This window comes from Dermochelys coriacea, chromosome 26 (genome assembly GCF_009764565.3).
Source record: "Dermochelys coriacea isolate rDerCor1 chromosome 26, rDerCor1.pri.v4, whole genome shotgun sequence".
Taxonomy (NCBI): Eukaryota; Metazoa; Chordata; order Testudines; family Dermochelyidae; genus Dermochelys; species Dermochelys coriacea.
Window position 1 is genome coordinate 5890489 of NC_050093.1, and position 23906 is coordinate 5914394.

The 23906-nt window shown below is 49.6% G+C and overlaps 2 protein-coding genes across 2 annotated transcripts; one reads left to right on the forward strand and one right to left on the reverse strand.

Annotated features, from left to right (window-relative positions):
- Positions 1-1689: 1689 nt before the first annotated feature.
- On the forward strand, positions 1690-15057 carry POLR3D (RNA polymerase III subunit D). The gene is made up of 9 exons (XM_038384967.1): positions 1690-1796; positions 3050-3227; positions 4638-4681; positions 4967-5118; positions 6444-6568; positions 7305-7476; positions 10452-10723; positions 11781-11933; positions 12983-15057. The coding sequence occupies exons 1-9, from the start codon at positions 1705-1707 to the stop codon at positions 13103-13105; spliced, it is 1311 nt and encodes a 436-aa protein (XP_038240895.1). The 5' UTR covers positions 1690-1704; the 3' UTR covers positions 13106-15057.
- Positions 15058-17341: 2284 nt separating this feature from the next.
- LOC119848566 (profilin-2-like) lies at positions 17342-17773 on the reverse strand. Its single transcript, XM_038384534.1, has one exon. The coding sequence runs from the start codon at positions 17771-17773 to the stop codon at positions 17342-17344; it is 432 nt and encodes a 143-aa protein (XP_038240462.1).
- Positions 17774-23906: the final 6133 nt, after the last annotated feature.

Here is a 23906-nt window from a genome sequence, read left to right on the forward strand (position 1 = left end):
CTGGTTTAAAAGTAATTCTTGAGTGGCTTCTAGCCTCTTACAAAACAAAATTTAACAAAAGAAATCATGTTACAGCCCAAAATTTGTGTTTGGACAGAGCTAATAAGCAGAGCCTCAGAAGTCCTGTTCGAAATCTAGAACCCATGATTTTCAAATAGGATCAAATTTTGGCAAAACGAGTTCTCTCTTCCCTCCAATTAATGGGTTTTACAGGCACATTCAGGGGTGACCGTACAAGCACAATTGCCACAGAGATGGGGTGGATACTGCAGGAAACAGGACAAAGGAATATGGAGGTGCACAAGGACCGACTACAGCAGCATCCTCTTCAATTTACCGCTCTTATCCTGAACAGTTAACATGCTCCATTACTGCAGTTTCATGGCACAATAGAGGTAATGAAGGAACATTTTATTTCTGAGGGGCTGGTTTCAAAAACACATTTATCTTGATGCGTGAAAAATGAATTTGATAGCAATAATTTCATCTAGTAGGATTTTCCCTTAAGTTTGGAGAGCCCACTTTCGTTGCTGATATACCTCCCTTCCTGCAGAGGTGTTAAGTTAAAGCCCAGCACGACTATAGATTTTTCTATTTTCACTTAGCACTAGCAAGGAGATACTTGAGGCTCTTTTGTAGAAGGCAGCAGCCACTGACAGGAGCAAAGGATTGTTTTGGTTTTTATAGAGCCAGGGCTTGATTTTGAAAAGAAGCTTTGGATTTTTCTCCAGCAAATAATTGCAGGCCTGCAATTTATGGGGTCAAATAATTGGATGAACCATGCTTTGACATGTAGCTGCTTGGCTGCCTCCTGGAAACCAGGTGATTGGACATCACAGCACTGTAAAGAATGTCTGCAAAATTGTGTCTGAGTGTATAGTTGTGTGGGTGCAAAATTGCTGTTGCAAGTATTTCCAACCCCCAAGCATTCAAAACTCAAGAGCCAATCCCTGAAAGAATCATTATTGGCCTAAAATTCATGAGATTTAAAAAAAAATAATGTTTTGTGTTTTGGTTTCTGAGCCTTTGGAATGCATTCAGGTCACGTTCTCAAGCTTTTTTCCAAAATGAGAGCTAGAAACATACTTTTTTCTTTTAAATTAAAAAAAAAATCAGTGAAATCTCATGGAATCCGTTTCCTCCCGGAGCTGGGGCTTTTAAGAAAAACAGTAAGTATTGCAAGAATTGGCAACACTGCTTTGCAGAGAATGAGACGAGGGGCATCAGGTATTTAAACCATGGATGCCACTAGTAAGCTTCTAGCAGCATTTACCTCCTCTCATCCTGGGGAATCATACTAGTGACAGACAGTCTATCGTACAATTCTTAACATGGGCATTTCGGTGCCAATGTGATCTAGAGGGTTGGCAGGGTGATTGTGATGTTAGCATAGGTAGGTTTTAATCGCAGTAGGGGAGGAGAGTGAGTGGGAGTCTGGACTCCTGGGTTCTCTGCTTGATTTGCCCACTTATGTCCTTTGTCCCCCTGGCAAGTCCGTGCTCTGCCTCAGTTTCCCTCCCCGCCCATTAGCTGCAAGTATTTCCCCAGTGCAGTGGTCGCCCCTCACAAACATGGCGCCTCCTTCCTCCTATGCCAGAGGTCGCCCCTCACAAAGATGGCGGCACGCTCTTTTCTCCATTACGAGTGCGTGCCCCTCACAAACATGGCGGTGTGGCGGGAGTCCTGCCACTGCCCCTCACAAAGATGGCGGGCGCATGCGTGCGGGCTAGAGTTGAAAGGTCAATCGTGGGGTCACGTTTCTTCCTCTTTGTTGCTGCTGGTCGAGGCTGGGATAGGTAACAAGGATTGGGGTCTGGACGGGGGGGGTCATGAGCCCCCTATGGGGGGTGCGTGTCTGGACGGGGGGGGTGTCAGCCCCCTATGAAGGGGGGGTGTTTGGACGGGGGGGCGTCTGACTGGACGGGGGGGTCCTGAGCCCCTTATCGGGGGGTGCGTGTCTGGACGGGGGGGCTCTGAGCCCCCTATGGGGGGGTGCGTGTCTGGACGGGGGAGTCTCAGCCCCTATGAAGGGGTGTGTGTTTGGACGGGGGGGGGTCTGAGCCCCCTATGGGTGGAGTGTCTGGATGGGGGGAGGAATGAGGTGATTGAGCTTGCTATAGGGCGTGTGCCTGGAAATGAGAGTAGGTTCCCAGGCTCCTATGGGGTGTGTGAGCCTGACAATGAGTCGGGTGGTGTCAGAGCTCCCTATGGGGGTGGTGCATACCTGGAGATGGCAATATGGGGTTGAAGCCTGCGGGGGGATGGGGGACGGTAAGGATTGCATGCCTGGAGACGGGTGGTGGGGTATGAGTTCCATATGAGGGTGCCTGGAGATGGGGGAGCCTTGAAGGAGAGGTGTCTGAGACCCCTGCTGGGGGATGTTGAGCCCCTAGAGTGAGGGGCCTAAAGAAAGGGGGAACTCTTCCCCTGTGGCGAGGGTGAGTTCCCTTATAACCTGGATGCTGGGTAATTGAGCCCCTATGTGTGGGGAGAAGTGAAGGGGTCAAAGCCCCCATGTAATGAGAGGGATCTGACCCTGTACAGCAAAGGGTCCAGATGGGAGGTGGGTGTGAGCCCTGAAATAGTGAGGGCTGGGTATGTGGGCGTTCTTTCTGATCCCCTTTTGGGGAACTGGTCCTCAGTCCAGCAAAAGGCGGATGACTTGCAGAAAAGATCTCCCAGCTCGAGCTGTCGTCCTGTGTTCAGTGTACCTTCCTTACCTGCAGGCCGCCCTGCCGCCCCCCTCCCCCCACCTTCCGAAAGGCCCTTCAGTTAATCATGCCCCTGGTATCTCAGGTCTCTTTTGTCCCCTGTGATTTGTTAATTTCTTGCCCTAGCAATTATCCTTATTCCCTCTTCTCCTGATAGCAACAAATTCCTAATCCTCTTCCTCCTCCTGACTGAGCTGTGTCTGGACAGAAAAGGAGTCGGCATGGCTGTAGCACCACCTCCATTCCTTCCAGCTCAGGAAACGGGTTTCCAGGTGTCAGCTCTTTGGGTTGCTGGAAATTTCAGCTGTGTTGTTCCCTCTGATATTTCTCTTCCCCAGACAACTGGAAAGGATGTCGGAGGGGAGTTCAGGCAACGACGCTGGAAACCCAGGCAGTCTCCGGCCTGGACTCACTGGGGCACGAGGGCTGATAGGGAGAAGACCTGCCACCCCCATTACCCCCGGGCGCCTCCCGTCCATCCGTTCCCGAGACCTTACCCTTGGAGGAGTAAAAAAGGCAAGTGTCCCCAATTATATAGAGAAGACTGCCCTCCTGACTTTCTTTAACCAAATAAGTGGCCTATAAAATAACTTCGATCTCATTTTATAGAACCTGATCCTGCACCCACCAGGATCAGTACCACTGACTTTACTATGTGCTGGATCTGGCCTGTAGTATCCATGACTTGGTGCTGTACAGTGATCAAGAGCACACAGTCACTGCCCCAAAGAGTTTGTACCCTCAACAGATATGCTCAGTGCTGTTACAGTGACACTTCTTTGAGGGATGCTGCTAATTGTTCTTGGCTCCTTTTTGGAGTCTAACGAAAGATGCCTCCTCCTGACATTAAAAAGCTTAGAGACCTGATTTTTATTACAATAATTCCAGTGTCAGCTTGTTTTTTGCATCTTTCTGCCTGTCTCGGATGGAGGAAGGGGCGTAAACTAAACAGTAACTGCTTGGGTTAAGAAGAAAGTTGTCCATTTTGGGGTGGTTTACACCTTCCTATGCAGCATCTGATAAGGAGGAGACAGGATACCACACTAGATTGAGCACTGGTGTGGTCTGATATGGCAGTTCCTATGTAGTATAGTTGTTGCATCAGGAGCCTTTGCAATCAGAACTCCTTGTTCTGTTCCCTTCTCTGACACTAAGTCCTTCTGAGGCTTTGATCAAGTCACTCTTTCTATTTCCTTTCCCCATCTGGAAAGTGGGAGAATACGGATGTACTCGCCTTATAGGGCTGGATGTGAGGGTTAATCAATGCATGTCTGGAGAGCAGATGGAAAACAAGCCTTAGATAAATAGCATTATTCTTTTTTGAACTGGCAGCCTAGGGATGACCTTGCCAATCCCTGCATGTTTCCATGTCCTCTGTGGCCTCTTCTTTCAAAGGCTACCCTCTAACCCATTCCTGATGCCACATGAGCTATTTGTGTAACTGGGGCTGGCACCTTCTGTAGCAGTAACTGGGTAGGGAGTTGTATGGAACACACTGCATTGTCTGAGTCTGTAATGCAGCCAGACTGGTTCTGTCCCAGGCTTCCTCACTTCTGTTTGTAAAGCATCTTTTCATCCATAAATGCTCAAATAGTCAGAGCCTAGACAGATATTCGGGTGCCTGTGCATAAGATGGCTTGTAAACAGTACCTCCAGTGGGGAGAAACTATTGGACCATGATAAAACAAGAATCTGATGTAAAGTACCTCCAGAAGTCAAGATTTACATCAAGGGCCCAGGGCCTGGCTCCCTTCAGCTCCTACTGAAATCAGTGGGAGCTGAGGGCTCTCAGGATCTAGCACCATGTTACAGAGCTCAGCAGCAGATGGTGGGGGTCATCAAATAGCTTTCCGTTTGTTTTCTGTGGCTTATATTTGGCACTTTCTGAACAAGAGACTTAATCATTTTTTTGTTTTTGTTTTGTAGAAAACTTTCACCCCCAACATAATTAGCAGGAAGATCAAAGAAGAGTAAGTGGCCACCTTATATTGTCTCAGTGGAGTGGGATGTGATAATCTAAAACCCAAATTAACGTGTACTGGCTGCACTGCACTATTAAACAGCCTCCACGTTCCACCCCAGCGGTGGCTGTTTTGCAGTGATTGCTATAGACAGCTTGTAAAATATTCTGCATCTTCTTAGTGTATGTAACCACACTATAAGATGTGAGGATGGATCATTTCAAGTGTGTTAGGATTTAGCAGGAGCGTTTTAGGCTTGCAATAAGCAATACCCCATCAAACCTTTTTCTCCAGGCCAAAAGAGGATATCTCCATCAAGAAAGAGAAGAAAGAGAGAGATCGGGATCGGCAGCGAGATGGCCATGGACGAGGCAGGGGGAGGCCGGAGGTCATTCAGTCCCACTCCATCTTCGAGCAAGGCCCAGCAGAAATGATGAAGAAGAAGGGTACTGTTAGCAGAAGCATGGACAGCACTTATGGCTGTGGGGGCAGGAGGGTGTCACAGAAGCCTCTTTTCCCAGATTTCAGAGTAGCAGCCGTGTTAGTCTGTATTCGCAAAAAGAAAAGGAGGACTTGTGGCACCTTAGAGACTAACAGATTTATTTGAGCATAAGCTTTCGTGAGCTACAGCTCACTTCATCGGATGCATCCGATGAAGTGAGCTGTAGCTCACGAAAGCTTATGCTCAAATAAATTTGTTAGTCTCTAAGGTGCCACAAGTCCTCCTTTTCTTTTCCCAGAGTCTCCCTTCTGCTTTGCTTCTCCTCCTTGGAGATGACTTACAAGGAAGGCCAGTGGTGGGGAGAGATGCTGCATTTCAGTGGCAACTTGAATGATCCCTATGTCCGGCTTGCATGTATCTTTTTGCCAGAATTGTTAAAGCACTTTGGAATGAAAGGTGCTGCCATGGGTAGATTGTTTTTGTTAACGTGGGTACTGCCTTTTTTTGCAAAGGTTTGAAATAAAATGATCTGGGGTTTGGAAGGGCTCAGTGATTCACGTTGGGGTAAGAGAGTTCTTCACCACAAGGTTACCAGTTTCAATCCAGCCCATTAAAGTCACCACTGTTCAATTCATTGCGTGGTGGTTCTCAGTGTGGTTTCTAGTGGGCAAATGTCCTGGTGGCTTGTGCAACATGCACTTGGGGAAGTTAAGACTGGAGAGTCTTCCCTGGAGAGTGAGGCCTTGTCTTCATAGCAGTGTGAGTTCAAACTGTAACTCAAGTGTTATCTCAACCCATCTCCTGTTTGCACGCACACCCCTGGCTCGAGTTACATGGTGCTTTAAAGGCAGCTGAGCAGCGCTGTTGCAGGGTGTGAGTTGATGCTCAAGTACTGCTAATGCTCAAGCTACGAATGCAGTGGGGGTGCAGCAGCCTAAGTGGTGATAATGCATCAGCTGCTGATCCATTCACTCTACGGTACTTGGGTGTTTTGCACTGTGATCACGCTCACTCGAGTTAAGATAACTCGGGTAATAACCTGAGATAACTGTTGCAGTGAAGACTAGCCCTGAGCTGCCCTCTCTCCCCAGAGGTGCAGTTCCTCTAGGCCAGGGTGGAGGCACATTGGCAGGTTAGTGATGGGGAGAAGCTTGCACTGCTTGTGCTGTTCTGTTCTAGAGTTGAACAAGGGGATTCTGGGCTGCAGGGCTTTGAATCTAGAACCACTTAATTCACACCAAGAAAAGGGGGATTGAAGTACAGTGCTCGGCCATGGGATTATCCCTGTTCCAAACTTTCACTCCTGCACTCTCCTTCTCTTTCACATAGGCACCTGGGATAAGACCGTGGACATGTCAGACTTTGGACCTTCCCACATCATCAACATAAAGAAAGAGAAAAGGGAGACAGACGAGGAGACCAAGCAGATCCTGCGTATGCTGGAAAAGGATGATGTAAGCAAGGCTGGGAGAAGGGGGCAGTACCATCTGGGACGCAGGGCTACAATTCTCCATCCGGCTGGAACAGAAGAGCCTAGTCCAGGATTATTCCATTACATGGGAGCGGGGAGATTGAGGAGGGAGTTTAAGGCTTCCAGTTCCCTGACGTTTGTTAGTCTAGGAGTCCCCAATTCTAGCCCTTCCAGCAGGACACCTAGGGCCTAGTGGCTGTTTCCCCAGAGGGAGGGCATCCCTGCTGCTCCCCAGGAGTCAGTTTCTGCACCCAGCAGCAGCTTCAGGCTCACCACTGGTTACTTTCCTGATTTCACTGCCGAGAGGAGAGGATACTCACGTTACCTGATCCTGCAGCAGTCACGGACAGCTCCTGTTGACTCCTGTGGGGTTGGCTTGTACACAGATCAGACCAAGCACTCTTACAGATGGCATGGAGTCATAGGATTACAGTATCTGGGCATGGTTGGTGTGCAGGACTGGAAGGCAGGATTCCTGGGTTCGGTCCTTAGCTCTACTGTCAACTTGCTATGTCAGTGGCAACTCGCTTCTCCTCTGTACCTCAGTTTCCACTTCTGTAAAATGGGGGGGGGGGGGCTATCTGCATAGGGGTTATGAAGTATTTGTCCTCTCTGTGTCCGATGGCCCTGGTAAGTCCTTGCTGGCGGCTCTCGTCTCTCTGGCACTGAGGGATATTCTACCTTCTGACTCTTCTCCCTCTCCCGCTTTCCTCCTTCAGTTCCTTGATGACCCACGCTTGAGGAATGACATCCGGAACAAGCCAGTTCAGCTGCCCCTGGCCCACTCAGGCTGGCTGTTCAAGGAGGAGGGCGATGACCAGGAAGATATGAAGCCTTTGGCCACCAGCACCAAGGAAGAGATGATGGAAGTGGATTTGCCTTCAGTAAAAGGTACCGGATCCAAGCCCATCATGGTCAGACTCTGTGCTGGGATCCTTATGGGGATACACCCCAGGGGCTAAGCTCACCAGCCCTAGCTACAGCCTCGCAGCTTGAATGCTTGGGGTAGGGGAACATGGAGCTGATTTGTGCCAGTGTACTCACAAAATCCAAGCATTCAGCTAAGGGTACTGCCTATTGACTGAAAAGTATCCCTGGAAGGCCTCCCTAGCAGGACTCATACATTTGGTCTGGTCATTCTACTTCCAGCCTCCCCACCCCAGCGAATGGGGAGCAGAGGCATATCAGGGGTTCCCTGATCAGAAGAGAAGCAAGGTACAGAAGTTGCAGGGGGTGGACGGAAACCACATGGGGATGTGACCTCTTAGTATGTTGGACCATTCACAGCAGCCCAAGAAGTATGGTGCTGTTCAAGCCTGTTTGCTCTGATTGAGGATGGTTCTTGTCTCCAGCTCTTCAGAAGGGGATGAAAAACCACCCAGAACCTAGGGTTTATTCAAGAGGCTCAGTGTGTAGCCCAGACATTAACTACGTGTGACCTTTCCCATCATCCTAGTCACTAAGGGTCAGGTCCTTCATGGTGCTGAGAGCCTCAGTTCCCACCTTGCATAATGACAGGTTTCAGAGTAGCAGCCGTGTTAGTCTGTATTCGCAAAAAGAAAAGGAGTACCCGTGGCACCTTAGAGACTAACAAATTTATTAGAGCATAAGCTTTCGTGAGCTATACCTCACTTCATCGGATGCATTTGGTGGAAAAAACAGAGGAGAGATTTATATACACACACAGAGAACATGAAACAATGGGTTTATCATACACACTGTAAGGAGAGTGATCACTTAAGATAAGCCATCACCAGCAGCGGGATGGGGGGGAAAGGAGGAAAACCTTTCATGGTCACAAGCAAGGTAGGCTAATTCCAGCAGTTCACAAGAATATCAGAGGAACAGTGGGGGGTGGGGTGGGGGGAGAAATACCATGGGGAAATAGTTTTACTTTGTGTAATGACTCATCCATTCCCAGTCTCTATTCAAGCCTAAGTTAATTGTATCCAGTTTGCAAATTAATTCCAATTCAGCAGTCTCTCGTTGGAGTCTGTTTTTGAAGCTTTTTTGTTGAAGGATAGCCACTCTTAGGTCTGTAATCGAGTGACCAGAGAGATTGAAGTGTTCTCCGACTGGTTTTTGAATGTTATAATTCTTGACGTCTGATTTGTGTCCATTCGTTCTTTTACATAGAGACTGTCCAGTTTGGCCAATGTACATGGCAGAGGGGCATTGCTGGCACATGATGGCATATATCACATTGGTAGATGGGCAGGTGAACGAGCCTCTGATACTGTGGCTGATGTGGTTAGGCCTTATGATGGTGTCCCCTGAATAGATATGTGGACAGAGTTGGCAACGGGCTTTGTTGCAAGGATAGGTTCCTGGGTTAGTGGTTCTGTTGTGTGGTGTGTGGTTGCTGGTGAGTATTTGCTTCAGATTGGGGGGCTGTCTGTAAGCAAGGACTGGCCTGTCTCCCAAGATCTGTGAGAGTGATGGGTCGTCCTTCAGGATAGGTTGTAGATCCTTGATGATGCGTTGGAGAGGTTTTAGTTGGGGGCTGAAAGTGATGGCTAGTGGCGTTCTGTTATTTTCTTTGTTGGGCCTGTCCTGTAGTAGGTGACTTCTGGGTACTTTTCTGGCTCTGTCAATCTAAACTAAACCCAACCCAACTAAAACCTCTCCAACGCATCATCAAGGATCTACAACCTATCCTGAAGGACGACCCATCACTCTCACAGATCTTGGGAGACAGGCCAGTCCTTGCTTACAGACAGCCCCCCAATCTGAAGCAAATACTCACCAGCAACCACACACCACACAACAGAACCACTAACCCAGGAACCTATCCTTGCAACAAAGCCCGTTGCCAACTCTGTCCACATATCTATTCAGGGGATACCATCATAGGGCCTAATCACATCAGCCACACTATCAGAGGCTCGTTCACCTGCGCATCTACCAATGTGATATATGCCATCATGTGCCAGCAATGCCCCTCTGCCATGTACATTGGCCAAACTGGACAGTCTCTACGTAAAAGAACGAATGGACACAAATCAGACGTCAAGAATTATAACATTCAAAAACCAGTCGGAGAACACTTCAATCTCTCTGGTCACTCGATCACAGACCTGAGAGTGGCTATTCTTCAACAAAAAAGCTTCAAAAACAGATTCCAAGGAGAGACTGCTGAATTGGAATTAATTTGCAAACTGGATACAATTAACTTAGGCTTGAATAGAGACTGGGAATGGATGAGTCATTACACAAAGTAAAACTATTTCTCCCCCCCACTCCACCCCCCACTGTTCCTCTGATATTCTTGTTAACTGCTGGAATTAGCCTACCTTGCTTGTCACCATGAAAGGTTTTCCTCCTTCCCCCCCCTGCTGCTGGTGATGGCTTACTTTAAGTGATCACTCTCCTTACAGTGTGTATGATAAACCTATTGTTTCATGTTCTCTGTGTGTGTATATAAATCTCTCCTCTGTTTTTTCCACCAAATGCATCCGATGAAGTGAGCTGTAGCTCACGAAAGCTTATGCTCTAATAAATTTGTTAGTCTCTAAGGTGCCACAAGTACTCCTTTTCTTTTTTCGGTTCCCACCGACTCCCAATAGGAGTTGAAGGTGCTTAACATCTTGACAGGTGAAATAAATGCACCAGAAGTCAGTGTTCTTCCTGTGCCCCTGGCTAGTCTGCTGCAAGGGAGCAAGATTTGCTGGAGGTGGCTAGAGCCTCTTCTCCCCTGTTTTCCCCCCTTCCGCCCCCCGGAGGTGTGAAGCGGACACTCCCAAAGCATGGGAAGGTGCCTGTTGTGTAACAGGGCGTTCATGGTGGAGTGGGGGATAACCCTGCACAGGTAGCCTGTGACCTTGTCTGCACCCCAGTGAGCTCTGCTGTTTTGTCTCTGCTCTTAGTAAAAGAGGAGCCCCGCGATGAGGAGGACTCTGAGGAGCCACTGGTGGTTGCCAAGCCATCTCAGGCAAAGGCACCTCCCAGCTACCCCCAAGACATCTCCGTGGCAGAGCTGCTGCAGAGTCTGAGCCTGACCAAGGAAGAGGAGCTGGTCTTCCTGCAGCTGCCGGACACGCTACCTGGGCAGCCGCCCACGCAGGACACCAAGCCCATCAAAACAGAGGTGCAGAATGAGGAGGGGCAGATGGTGATGGTGAAGCAGGAGAAGAACCAGGTACAAGGTCAAGCGGGGCCCTCACTGAACCCTCCCTGGTATGGGAATGAGATGGACACTGTAGCAGGGGGGTTGTCTTGCTGCGCATCACCCCTGTTAGAGGGGAGCTGTGTGCATATATTGTAGCTAGGCGCTAGGGAAGCATGTGGACTCGGGAGGCCCATCAGCAGAACTCGTAGGTAAAACCGAGCTAAGAGCTGAGCCCTGTCAGACAGAGGCTCCCTCCGGGGCACTGTGCGTGTGCAGTGGAAGGAGCAATGCAACGAGGGACAGCATCTGTGCTGGCATTTCTGGGGAGTTTGCTGTATCCAGTGATGAGAGACCTGGAGTAGGGGAGGGCACACAGGCAACTTTAACAATGCTCCCCAATCCTTTCACTGGGTCCTTCACACACTCCCGGAAAGCACCTAGGATTTCATCAGTGCAGTTTCTGTAAGTATTTCAGTCTGCGTCTTGGCTCGTGGCAAGTCCCACTTCCCTTATGCAAGTTTCCCAAACCTGTTGGCCTTTGACATCCAACCAGCTTGAGCCAGGTGGCAGATATGCTCACAACCTCAGCACATAAGGAAGGCTCTGGTTTTGATGGAGGCTGCTTTGTTTCGACACTGATCGAACTTCCATTAAATTCTGAAAGAGGCAATTAATGACTCTTCAATGATACAGCACACCTGAGCCTCATTGCATGGGGGTGGAGGCATATCTTACAGGGTCTCTTACTCCTCTTTGGAGATTTCAGAGTAGCAGCTGTGTTAGTCTGTATTCGCAAAAAGAAAAGGAGTACTTGTGGCACCTTAGAGACTAACAAATTTATTAGAGCATAAGCTTTCGTGAGCTACAGCTCACTTCATCGGATGCATCCGATGAAGTGAGCTGTAGCTCACGAAAGCTTATGCTCTAATAAATTTGTTAGTCTCTAAGGTGCCACAAGTACTCCTTTTCTTTTTCCTCTTTGGAGAGACTCCTTCCAGGGAAGGCATGAGCATCCCAACTCTTGACTGGAGAAGAGCACTGGGCAAAGGAGCTGCATCCCTCTAACCCCGAATGTGTTTCCCCACAGGAGGCCAAGCAGGCTGAGAACATCTGCACCCTGGGGGACCTGCCAGAAGGGCAGGTGGGGAAGCTGCTGATCCGCAAATCGGGAAAGGTGCAGCTGGTTCTGGGCAAAGTGACTCTGGACGTGACCATGGGGACCCCCTGCTCCTTTTTGCAGGTACAGCTCACTCAGCGGCCAGCATGCATGGGAAATGGCTCGTCTTTGCATCTATGGTGAATTTAGTGCTGGTGAAAGGTGACATGCTGGCAGCCTTGGGAGTGCTTCCTCCACCCCCAAACGCTTGCTTGCTGCCCCGTGCCTGTGTGTTTGAGTCATGGCTTGGCCTTGAGGGACCCCTTCTATGCTTGAGAGGAGTGTTCTCTCTCCAGGGTCTGTTCAGACCTTGGCCTCTCGACTGAGATGGTAGTGAGAGCTAGTTGTTGTACTGGATTTTGTTTTTCATGATGTCTATCTCCGTGGTATATAAACACCATCTTATCGACTCCTAACTGCTAGGAATTGGGCTGAGGCTCCAAAACTCATTTCATGCGGGGCCCATCCAGCAGCCCTCAGATAGCAGTGACTTTAATCTACTCTCCACTTGGGCCTGACTTGAACCTGCGCCCCGGAGGTGTAAGGTTCTGTATCCAAATCTCACTCCCCTGAGCCATCCACTTGATGTGCCCTTTGAGGACTGAGAAGAGCTGCTGCTATCTTATTTGGGGTCAAGAAGAGGCCCCATGATATGAAGACTTATAGCATCCACACCCCAGCATTGGAAGTGGGGAGGTTATCTCAGATACAGTGGATGAGAGCGAGAACCCCAGCTCACTTGCTTTGGGAGGAGGTGGACTGGAGGAGCCTATAGTTTAGCAAGGATTTGGCCTACCCTAGTCATCTACTGGCTTTTTCTGTAACCAGCGCAGGGGGGATCCTGGTGCCCAGGCAGCCAGAAGATGAGTTTCTGGGCTCAGCTCTTCCTGCTAGGAAGGAAATGCTTCCCCTTCAGAGTTCAGATGCAAACAACAGAGCATTAGAAATCGGTGCTTGACGGGAGTGTAACTCACTCATGCAATGAATCAGGGCCAGGGAGTTAAGCTACTGCATGGCTGTCTCGAGTGGTCATGAACATAGTTTCCCCAAGCCAGGGAGATGCATTTTCTTTATACTCATGGGCAGAGTATGAATCTGGCTGTTTTTAATGGTTTCTCCTGTATTGTTGAAAGGAACTGGTATCTGTGGGCACTGGAGATGGCAGGACTGGAGAGATGATCATCTTGGGACATGTGAAGCACAAGCTGGTGTGTTCCCCAGACTTTGAGTCCCTGCTGGAGCACAGGCATCGATAAGAGAAAGGAAAGAAGGGGCGGAGTTCTCCGTGGGATTCTCCTCTCCTTTGCGGAGGTTCAGCCCAGAGGTGGGCTGCTCCTCTCGTCGGCCTGGGATGTCCATCCCAGTTCAGGTTCTGTTCTGGCTACAGGAAGCAGGTGCATGTCAAAGAAGGGTTTCCCACTGGGGCCGTGCAATGCCGTCTGTACCACTACGCTGCCCACGGGCATCTTGCTCTTAGAAGCCTCCCATCCATTTTCTTTACTGGCTATGGTCAGAGCGAGGGGAGTTGGGAGGGCTCCTCCCCTCCAGCTGTAGCTATAAACAAGAATTACAGGGGACAAATGCACTCCTGTCCCCACTGACACAAGTATACATATGTTCCCACCCTGTGTATATAGAAAAGCTACGGTGACTCCAGCCTCTGCCTGTGGACCTAGCTCTGGACTTGAGACAACTGGGGTTCGGGTTTCAAGCACAGGTGAGGTGTGCCATAGCCTTTTGGTACCAGTGAAGGAGATTTCCTTCCCCACTCCTGACTGTATACATGCCTGCAGCCTCCTACCACGTCCACCTGCCTTGCATTGCCAGAGTCCCTTCATCCAGCCACCACCATTGGGCTGAAGGAGGACTGGTCCAGGAGGCACGACAAAGCAACTCAAGCTGCTTCCCTCTGCTCCCTGTGGTTGAGTGAGATGCTTCTGCCACCCTCCCAAGCCCTGCTGGGAAGAGCCCGGAAGCCAAGCCCGGGCCCCCATCCTAGAGACTGTTAAACTTTCACCAGTGGTTTCTCTTTTGGCCAGAGATACAAAGTGAGCTGTTCCTATGGGCTCTCTGATCTGCCTGTCAATACCCAGACTGAAATTCTGACTCCATTGCTGTACAGCCTGTGTGTGTCTATAGGGTGTTCGCACTGCAGTTAGACACCCACGGCTGGCCCATGCTGGCTGACTCAGGCTCTGTCTAAAGGGCTGTTTAATTGCAGTGTAAACTTGCAGGCTTGGGCTGGAGCCTGGGCTCTGGAACCCTCCCATTCTCAGGGTCCCAGAGCCCAGGCTCCAGTTCAAGCCCGCAAGTCTACACTGCACTTAAACAGCCCTGCAGCCTGAGTCAGCAGGCACAGGCTGGCACAGGTTTTTATTTGCAGTGTAGAAATTTAGGAGGGGTGTGTAGTCATTCAGGGGCTTGCTTTCACGTCACCAAGTGATTGCCCAGAGAGAGACGCTGCCTCTCATCCTTGCGTAAGTATTCCTTTAAAAGGCTAGGCCCTGTGCCCAGTAAATGTGTGATATGGCTTTGTGGGTGAATCTCCCCCATCTGTGAAGGTGAGGGTCCTGTTTGCCTATGTCCAGATAGCACTTTGAACTCCTAAAGTGCTGTCCACGTACGAAGCGTGTGTTCAAATTTTCCAGCCTGCACCACTTGGAAGCCATGGAAGAATGTGCCAGTAACTTTACCAGCTGCCAGTCTTGCGTTTGGGAGTTTAATATTAAAATGTGGCCTTGGTCCAAAATGCATTCAGCACCCTTCAAGCTCCCCCACCTGGCTGCTGACAAAACAAGTTTCCAGTGCATTCATTTTATTATTGAGGCTGTAGAGAAACAGGATGGCCAACACCACCTGGGTTTAATGACCGCTTAGGTTCTGGAGTACTCCACAGAAACCACCTAATTCCACCTCTTCTGCTGAGTCTTCAGACACCCCAAACTCCTCCTCCGGTTTATGTGAGCCGCTAAAAATAGCTTTCTACCTCCTACAGCCGCTTGTGCCAATGAAGTGGTTTGCCACTGGGGCAGTGGCTCTTGGAAGACCCAGCAGCTTGTCTGTGTGGGCTCTGCCTGGTGGAGCCACTGGAAAGAACAACACTTGCTGCAGTGTAGTGTCAAGGCTGCTGGATTCTACGGGGAGCATTGCATGGGTTGCATGTGGAAATCAAAGTGGAATAAAACTGCATCCCTGTGCACATGTGGTATAGGTGTGTGGGCTACAGATTATTCCTAGCAGGCTATCCTGGGTCCTCTCTGTACTTAGTATCTTGTGTGCTCTCCTCTCCCTGAAACTCGCTATCTCCTCCACCCAGCATTTGGGAATCTGTTCTTCCTTGCTGCACAGTTTTCTAAATCTTGTCATCCGAGAAGCCCCCTTTTTCCATCCATCTGCCCTCTAGCTCCCTGCAATGTTGCAATATCTTTCCTCAGAAGTATCTTCTATGCCCTGTTTGCCCAGCCCTCTATCTGACAGGTTGGATGTACTATCACAAGCCAGATCAATAGAATCTGGGTGCTTTCTGTGGGGTTCATCTTTTCTCCTCCACCATACCTGTTGGTTGAGATGGGCTTGGTATCCTAGTCTGCTCAGTCCATAACTCTTGTTTAACATGCATTATATACCGATACTACTGTAGGAGGCAAGGAGAGTCATTAAATACAGTTGAGCATAAGCTTTCATGAACTACAGCTCACTTCATCACATCCGATGAAGTGAGCTGTAGCTCACGAAAGCTTATGCTCAAATAAATTTGTTAGTCTCTAAGGTGCCACAAGTACTCCTTTTCTTTTTGTGAATACAGACTAACACGGCTGCTACTCTGAAACCTGTCATTAAATATAGTATTCACTATCTGGTTAAAACAAACAGCCGCTCCTGGCAGGGCTTTGAGCTGTACTCAGGCTCCAGGCAAAAACCTGCAGCTCCACTGCTCCGCGCTCCAGCTCCGGGCTCCGCTCCAAAGCCCTGGCTCCTGGTGCCACCGCAGTTTTGATAGAAATGTGTGAAATCTGATGGGAACATAAAACATCCCACTCTCTGCAAATCAGAAGGCAGTAGCAAAGTCTCACTCATCCAGATAATCCGCTTTATTGGCCTGAAAATTAAGTCTGCATGCTGTGAGGGTATTAGAGGTCTGTCCGGCTGCAATTGCTAAGACCATTGGACATGTTTCTGCTGGGGTGAATGACAGTGTAATGGTCAACCTCTGAGTTGGGCTCTATGGCTTAATGTTCCCTTGACTCAAATGAGGGTAAAATAAGGGAGAAAGTGCCCATCTTTGTAAGCCCAACTTGCTTCTGACAGTTTGGCTGTCTTCCGATGCAAGTCCCCAGCACATCCATGGCATTGATGTGCTACACTTAAGACTTATGAGGAGAGGCTAAGGGAACTGGGATTATTTCGTCTGCAGAAGAGAAGAATGAGGGGGTATTTGATAGCTGCTTTCAGCTCCCTGAAGGGGGGTTCTAAAGAGGATGGATCTAGACTGTTCTCAGTGGTACCAGATGACGGAACAAGGAGTAATGGTCTCAGGTTGCAGTGCGGGAGGTTTAGGTTGGATATTAGGAAAAACTTTTTCACTAGGAGGGTGGTGAAGCACTGGAATGGGTTACCTAGGGAGGTGGTGGAATCTCCTTCCTTAGAGGTTTTTAAGGTCAGGCTTGACAAAGCCCTAGCTGGGATGATTTAGTTGGGAATTGGTCCTGCTTTGAGCAGGGGGTTGGACTAGATGACCTCCTGAGGTCCCTTCCAACACTGATATTGTATGATACACCAGTGTTTCTCAATCTTTTTGATACCCAGGACCGGCTTGCTGCCTTCCTAAACTGTCAGGGAGATCTCAGGGACTGGCGCCAGTCCAGGCCTGGTCATTGAGAAACATTGCTCTACACAACTATAATGGCCAGGAATGTCTTTATTATTAGGAAAGCCTAGTGGTTGGGATCTCTGTAGAAAGGCTTTTAATTCTCAGAATTTGGGTATTGTCTGTGTTGAAAGTCGTACTGTTGCAGCTCGTATCTCTTACGTGGCAAAACGTCAGAATCTAGGGCCTAGGCCCACTAGCTATTGCATTGTCCCCTACAACAAGGATACTGGAGGAATGTGCCTTTCTGACAGCCGAAGCTGCAAGCAAGTCCTGTTGCTGGAGGGTGATCCAGGCTCTCGGGAGTTCCTTAGTGTGCTGTATGTGCTCCCTCCCCTTTCTATTAGCCAATTGGCTGCTGCCTTGCATAGCAGGTAGGTTTGGCAAAATGCACCTGTAGAGCTGCCCCATAGATCAAATCATTCCATTGGTACTTAACTACCATAGGATGCTACCACATCTAGCCTTGGTGCCCAGAAGGAATGAAGTTAATGAACTGGGTGCTCTAAGGGCTGCTCTGTACCTGAGTGGGATGTGCAGAGTAACTGGAGGTGCTGCTGTCCTGCAGATATAGGAGTAAAGAGGAAGTCATGGCCAGGGGAAGGAGGTCGCTCAGGATTTGTCTTTATTGGTGCGTTGAGTTCTTAATGTAACGCACCATCTTGAAAGCCTTCAGGTTCAGTGTTCCTCCCTGGATCCCCTTTTGGCCCACTAGGATGAGGCACACTGGGTTGGCCAGGGCAACAGTAATGGCGTAGGTGCAGGTGTCACTGTTCTCTTGCTGTTTGGTCCGGAGGTCCATGGTGTAATTGTGGGTGTCTGTGTAGAGATTGTCCCGGATCACCAGACACCTGAGCCCACCCAGCGTGGCTCCCTTGGTGAGAAGGGTGTCTCTATTCCTACCCAGGAGCACTTGGATCTCCAGTTGAGTCATGTTTGCCAGAACCCCACCTGGATGGGCAGCCAGGAGCTGCTGGTGAGCCACGGAGATCACTGCTGCATCGCAGCACAGCCCATCTCTCATCAAGCTGCTGATGTACTCCTGCCAGCCCGACATTCTATGATCTGTGGAGCAATGTGTGCAGCTATGCCCACCTTGCTGACACGGAAAGGTGGAGAGGAAGGTTCCTCTTAATGTCTCTGCTGGTAAGGAGGTCCCTTGTTCTAACCTCCAGCTTGGTCTCAGAAGGGCAAGGCACACATTCAGTCCATACAGTCTCTTTTCATGAATGAATGGCTTATTTCAGGCCAAGAGGAGAGAGAGGCTTTCACTACTGTGACATCATGCGCTTCCTCCCAAGCACAGTGTAAATCCCTGGTGCTCACCAAACAAGGATGCTTCAAAGCCAGATTTCCAGATGCTAAGATCCTGCAGTGTTTTTTCTCATCTGCACTGAGCAACCTCCACCGACACCCCAAGCAGCTGGACCCTGGGTGTGAAGGCTTAGCTGCCCTCCATGGCTTCTGATCTCAACCCGGGAAACAAGCCAGTGCTATGACGACAATGAGATCATTTCTCCCTGTGATGTCACAGTGCATCCTAACTGATGTCTGTCTAGTAAGTTGATTCATTCTTTGCTGTGTATTCAGGACTTTCCTTAACATTCATTTTCCCTTCTGCCCTACTTGAGAGAACATGTACTGGTGTAGTTGTCAGGTCCTAATCCACCAGTGCACTCATGCTATTACCTGCTCTAGCTCCTGTGTGGGAAACTCCTCCAGAGCCAGTGCTTCTATAGCAGCTTTTACATTCTGGACTTACTCTGTAAGGAAGTACCACCCCAGAGATCACCAACCTTTCCACCCCATGGAAAAATGTTCTATTGCAATTAGCATGCAGGGCTTCCTGGATCGCCGCTGACCTACGCCCTCATCAGTTTGCTACTGTTCTGTCCCACCTGTGTCAGTTTCATCTGTTCGGAGATGCTGGTCTAGGGTGACAACCCTATTCCCTCACATCCAATGCTCCCTTGGCTACCGGGTTTTGGAGCAGTGCCGCAGCCAGGGGAAGGGCAGGGCATGGAACTGTTTTCTGCAAGAAGAGAAGGAGCAATACTCAAGAATTTACAAATGAAAATAGAGGTTAAAGGGGGCTGTGAGCAAATGCCTCATTTATTACACAGACAAGCTGAGTGAGATAATATATTTTATTGGACCAACTTCTGTTGGTGAGAGAGACGAGCTTTAGAGCTGCATCGAGCTTATTTTCATCTATTACACGTCTACAGTTCTTACAAACTGGTTTCCCTGGGTGTTAGCAGCCGTCTACATGGCAAAGGTTGAGTGAAATAGCTAAACTAACTGAGAAGACAGCAGGGACTGGGCTCTTCAGACAGCAGCTGAAGCATTCAGTCTGTCTCTGATTTGTAGCTAACAGTGAATGTGCCCTCTAGCATTAGCGGCTGGAGTGACTTTCTTGGGCAATCGCACCATGGAAGGGAGGTAGCAGGAAGCAACCCTGAGTCTATCGCTCTCCCCAGAGGCTGAGGAAGCTTCTCCCAGCAGAGGGTTGCAAGTAGGGGAAAGGGAGGGAAGAGTTTGACATTGCCCTTTCTTCCCTGCCTTCTGCAGGCCTGTATGCTGCTGGCGGATGATTTATTAGCAATGGGGAAATGTTGACCCCATCTGAAGAAGCATGCTGCAAAAAGGTCTTGGCCCCTTGCACAAGCAGCATGCATGCTGCTGTGACCCCTGGCTGGCCATAACTGGTGGCCAACTCTAGAGGGGGTGTGAAATATTTCCACGCCCGCGGAGGGAAGTCTTTCTCTCTCCTACCCCTGGCTTTCTTCCTGGCAGCACAGAACTGAGGGTGGAAACAACCTATTGCTGAAGGACCAGTGCCCTGTCCTAGGAGCTTTAGCCAAGTACCTCCAAGTGCAGGAATCGATCTCCAATGGAAGTGCTGCAGCTGGGGCTAGAGGATAGCTAAGGACTGAATGAGCATAGAGGACAAGTCCTATCCTCCCCGACTCAGCCAGAGGAGTACACCCATAGAGGCAGTCCCTTTAATGGCAGGATAGGGATGCACCAGCTCCCACTAAGCGTAGATGAAGTCTCAACACTGCAGTCATCTGTTTTGGCCAACTGGAATTTGATGTAGCTTCCAATATGATAGCTATCACCTGATCTGCCGTGCAGCCCACAGCAGTAAGGGTGCTTAGCCAGCCAGTTAAGGTATAGTTAGCTCTTCCATATCTACTCTCTGCTTCCACTCTACATTTTGCTGCCCCAGTATGCTACTATAAATGGTTCCTGCTCTTGTTTTCTTTCACTGGGAATTATTTTCTCTAGCTTAGTGCAAGCCAGGACAGTGCCTTCCTTGCCCGTTTCACCTTGCTCTAGTGTCTGCTCCACGAGGATCTCCACGCACCTCACAAACATTACTGATGGGGAAACAGAGGCAGAGTCGGTGAAGCATTTTGCCCATGGTCAGAGAGGAGCCATGTGGCAGATAGGGAGCGTGTATCTAGATCTCCTTGGTCGCTGTGTTTATCCTTTAACCACCTGGGCCACCCTCTTTCTCCTTTTTCATGTCCTAGCTGTCTTGTGCATAAAATACATCCGCTATTGGTACTAAGCTGGTGCAGATTGTGCTTTACTAACTTCTAGTACTCTGTTCCCAGTGCACGAGGAGGTGTACACCACTCACCTGCTGCACCCCCTCTTCTGAAGCAATTAAACTTCCTTCTCATATAACTGGGCCCAATCCAAGAAGAAGAAATAAATTTCCTCCTTTCATTTACTCATTTTGCCTTATTTTTGTTAGCTTAGCTGTGATTCCTCCCCTCCACCTTATTCATTCCTCCCCACCCATCCACCACTGCTCAGCCAGAACTGAGCCAAAGGCTTGTAGCCTGCTGTGTTCCTCCAGGTCACCTTCTTGCTTCCAGTCTGCCAGGAACGCTAGGAACAGAACCTCCCAGACCACCTCTGCAAGTGACGTTCTCCGGCCTTCTGGCGCAGGCAAACTGGACAGGCCAATGCGTCAATCCAGCGCTGCCTTCTTCAGCATCGGGGTAGTTAGCATTACCCCATTAACCATCTTCATCTTCCCCAGGGCAAACATCGGTCCAGCTGCGTGAGTGGTTGCAGCCTTTTCTCCACTGCCCTGAGGCAAAATCAGAGCCTACTCTTTGGGTTGGCCTCGTCCTAAGCTTCAAGCTGCTTTTTATGCCTATTTCCATTCTGCATCCTTCCACCCTACTGAACCTGCCCATGGTGGGTCCCATTTCCTCAGCCTCTTGGTGTATCTGCAGTGACCCTCAGTCTTTCATCAGTCTCTAGCTATAGAGTGTGGGGGTTAGGAGGAAACCTGGCCCATGGGGAAGTTATCCCATAAGTGCCTTCTTCACAGTATCTTGCCCTTTCCTTTGTAGTGGCTGCTGTCAGAGACAGGAGGCAGGACTAGTTGGCTGCTGGGATTTGATCCAATAGGGTATTTGTTCTGTTCACCCCACTGCAGCCTCTACAGACCTTGCAACCTCACTACCTGGGTAAAGGCGTTTGCCTAGGGCTCTGACACATAACAGGAGGCAGCGACATGTCCCCTGAGGGCTGGAAGCAATGTGGTCTGTGCCAAAGCACTGAATGAGATGGGAGAGAGTATTGGCTCTGGAAAAACCTCAGCCATATCCCATAAGGGGGGAAAGAGGTGTGGCTTGCCTGGGCAACTATGAAGAGACCACCCCATGCTATGATGCAGGAGACGGGGTCCTGCTGCAGGAGGGGGAAGTAAAGGCAATAGGTCAAGCCCCACCTTTCCTCAATGGAGTCCTCACTATCCTACAGCATCTGGGTGATTTGCTTTATCTGCTGCTTGTGGAAGTAGTCACGGGCATGTGATACATGGTGGTACCCCTGCACCGCTCCCACAGGTCACTGCTCGAGTAGCTGGCTGTTTTCTCCACCAGCTCCTTCAGGTTCACAGCATTGCTGGGGGCAGGGCTGGTGCCTGTGCCAACATGCCAACCTGACCATTCTCACCCCCAGGGCTTGGGTCCTGATGCCAGCCTCATCCAGATGGGGAGAGAGATGGCACTTTGAACTGGGCACTGTGAGTAGCTGACCCTTCCCTATTCCCTTGGGCCCCTCTTGCTAATACCGCCATGACTCTCAGCTTTGCTAATCCTGCTGTAGGGGAGTTATCTTCACGCTGGCTTCTTCCACTGCTTTACTACTCATAGACTGAGGGCTGGTATGGGAACACAATGTAGGCTATCCATTGCATGATGCATGGGGTATGCTCATCTCCCCTGCCTCCCGCTTCTCTGGTTGGGAAGAACTTTGCATTGTCAATGCGAGCTGTTTCCTTCTCCCCACCTGCCACCCATGGGCTGGTCACTCTTGGATCATGGGCATCTTGCCTTTTGGGGGGCCGTGCCCCTTGCCAGGCCACAGGTCTGCACTGAACAGAGCAGAGAACAGCCTCCTGAGCACAACGCAGAAGGAGCAAAGTGCGGAGATCCTGCTGTTGCCTCAGCAGCTGCAGGGAGAGAGGAGGACAGGGCGTGAGTGTTGGGGTGGGTTTTCTTACAAGTAGACCGATCTGGAAGGTGGCAGGGTCTACGTTGTGAGGGCTGTTGCTCGCTCCAAGCACCATCACCTTCGACACAATCAGAAACAGAGATTACGTGTTGCCAGTTGCAGCCTCTGAATCTTGGATCTGGTGGGAAGTGCTGGGATTTGATCTGCTGCAGCTCCCCCTAGAGATAACAAACTGGAACAACAAAGCACCAAGCCAGGTACAAAGAGGAAACCAAAAACACCCGCTAGGCTCCCAACAACAGTACTGCCAACCCTAAATGTTCAAAAATCATGAATTAGGCTTACTAAAAATCATGAGATTGGCTTTAAAATAATAAGATTATGTAAAAATAATAGATTTGGTGTTTGTCTTATGCTTTTTGAGCCTTTAGGGGGCACTGGGGCCACATTTTTAAGCTTTCTTCACAGCCATGAGGGCTAGAAACTTACTTTTTCTTTAAGAGGGAAAGCTGAAATCATCACATATCCACTTGACTCCAGGAGCTTGGGCTTTAAGGAAAACAATCATTATTATTAGATTCATGACAAAATCATGAGAATTGGCAACACTGTAACAACTGCCCTCTCCCCTATCTGCTGGTACCTGGCAGTAAGATCTGCTCTCTAGCCCATCCCAGAGGCTCATGAACTGGGCTTTGATCATGGCATTGGCTTCATCATCAGCGCTGGAACAATTCTGCAGAAAGGAACCTGTCAGGGACAGGAGCACAGGTACAATTTGCAAATACAGACTAACACGGCTGCTACTCTGAATACTATAGCTGGAGCTCCAGCCTCATCCTGCCTCCCATCCCCCTGCACCACTAACAACCTTACCCCAGCACTTCATCCTGACACCCCTAATTTGCCCCTCTCTGCAAAAGTGATGGCATAATGCCTAGACAAGAACATCTATTCAGGGACATCAGTATGGGGGCAGGAGACCCAGACTCTATTCCCAGCTGAGCTGGTTCTGCTATGGATTCAGTATGTGGATCTGAGTGAGATGTATACCCTGTCTGGGCCCCAATTTCCCCTTTTGTAAAAGGAGCTAATTATATCCCCTCTGTACAACAGTTTGAGAGCAATGGGTGAAAAGGGTGATCTAAAGGGCTGTTACTATAGCATTAGACCCTGCAAGCATAGGGACCCTTTGCTTTCAGCCCTGAGGCTTGGCGGCATCATGGTCCTGGGGCCTGAGCCTAGGAGCTTGTATTCCTGGGTTCAAATCACAGCTTTGCCAGTGCCTTTCTGTGGCCTTGGACAAGTCATTTAATCTCTCTGCATCTGTTCCCTGTTTACCTATTTTATCAATGAGGATGATGCAGAGCTGGATCTTGGTGACAAGTAAGAAAACAGCTGCTGTGAGCTTCTGTGATTCCCTGTACCGCTTGTCAGCCAGGGACGATGCCTGCAGGTGTATAAACTGGCACCCTGAGGCCTGCACGATTGCCTTGGCAAAATGGGTCTTCCCACAGCCAGGGGAGCCATACAGAAGACCCTGCAGGGGGAGATACGTCAGCACCGCCTCACAAGCTGCCCTTTTCCATCCCTGAGAGCCCACTCGTACCAGGCTAAAATCCCAAAGAAGAGCTCAGCTAACTGGGCCCCATGTGACCATGCTGGAACCAGGAGGGGAAGGGAGCTACGCTGCCTCTTAATCAAAC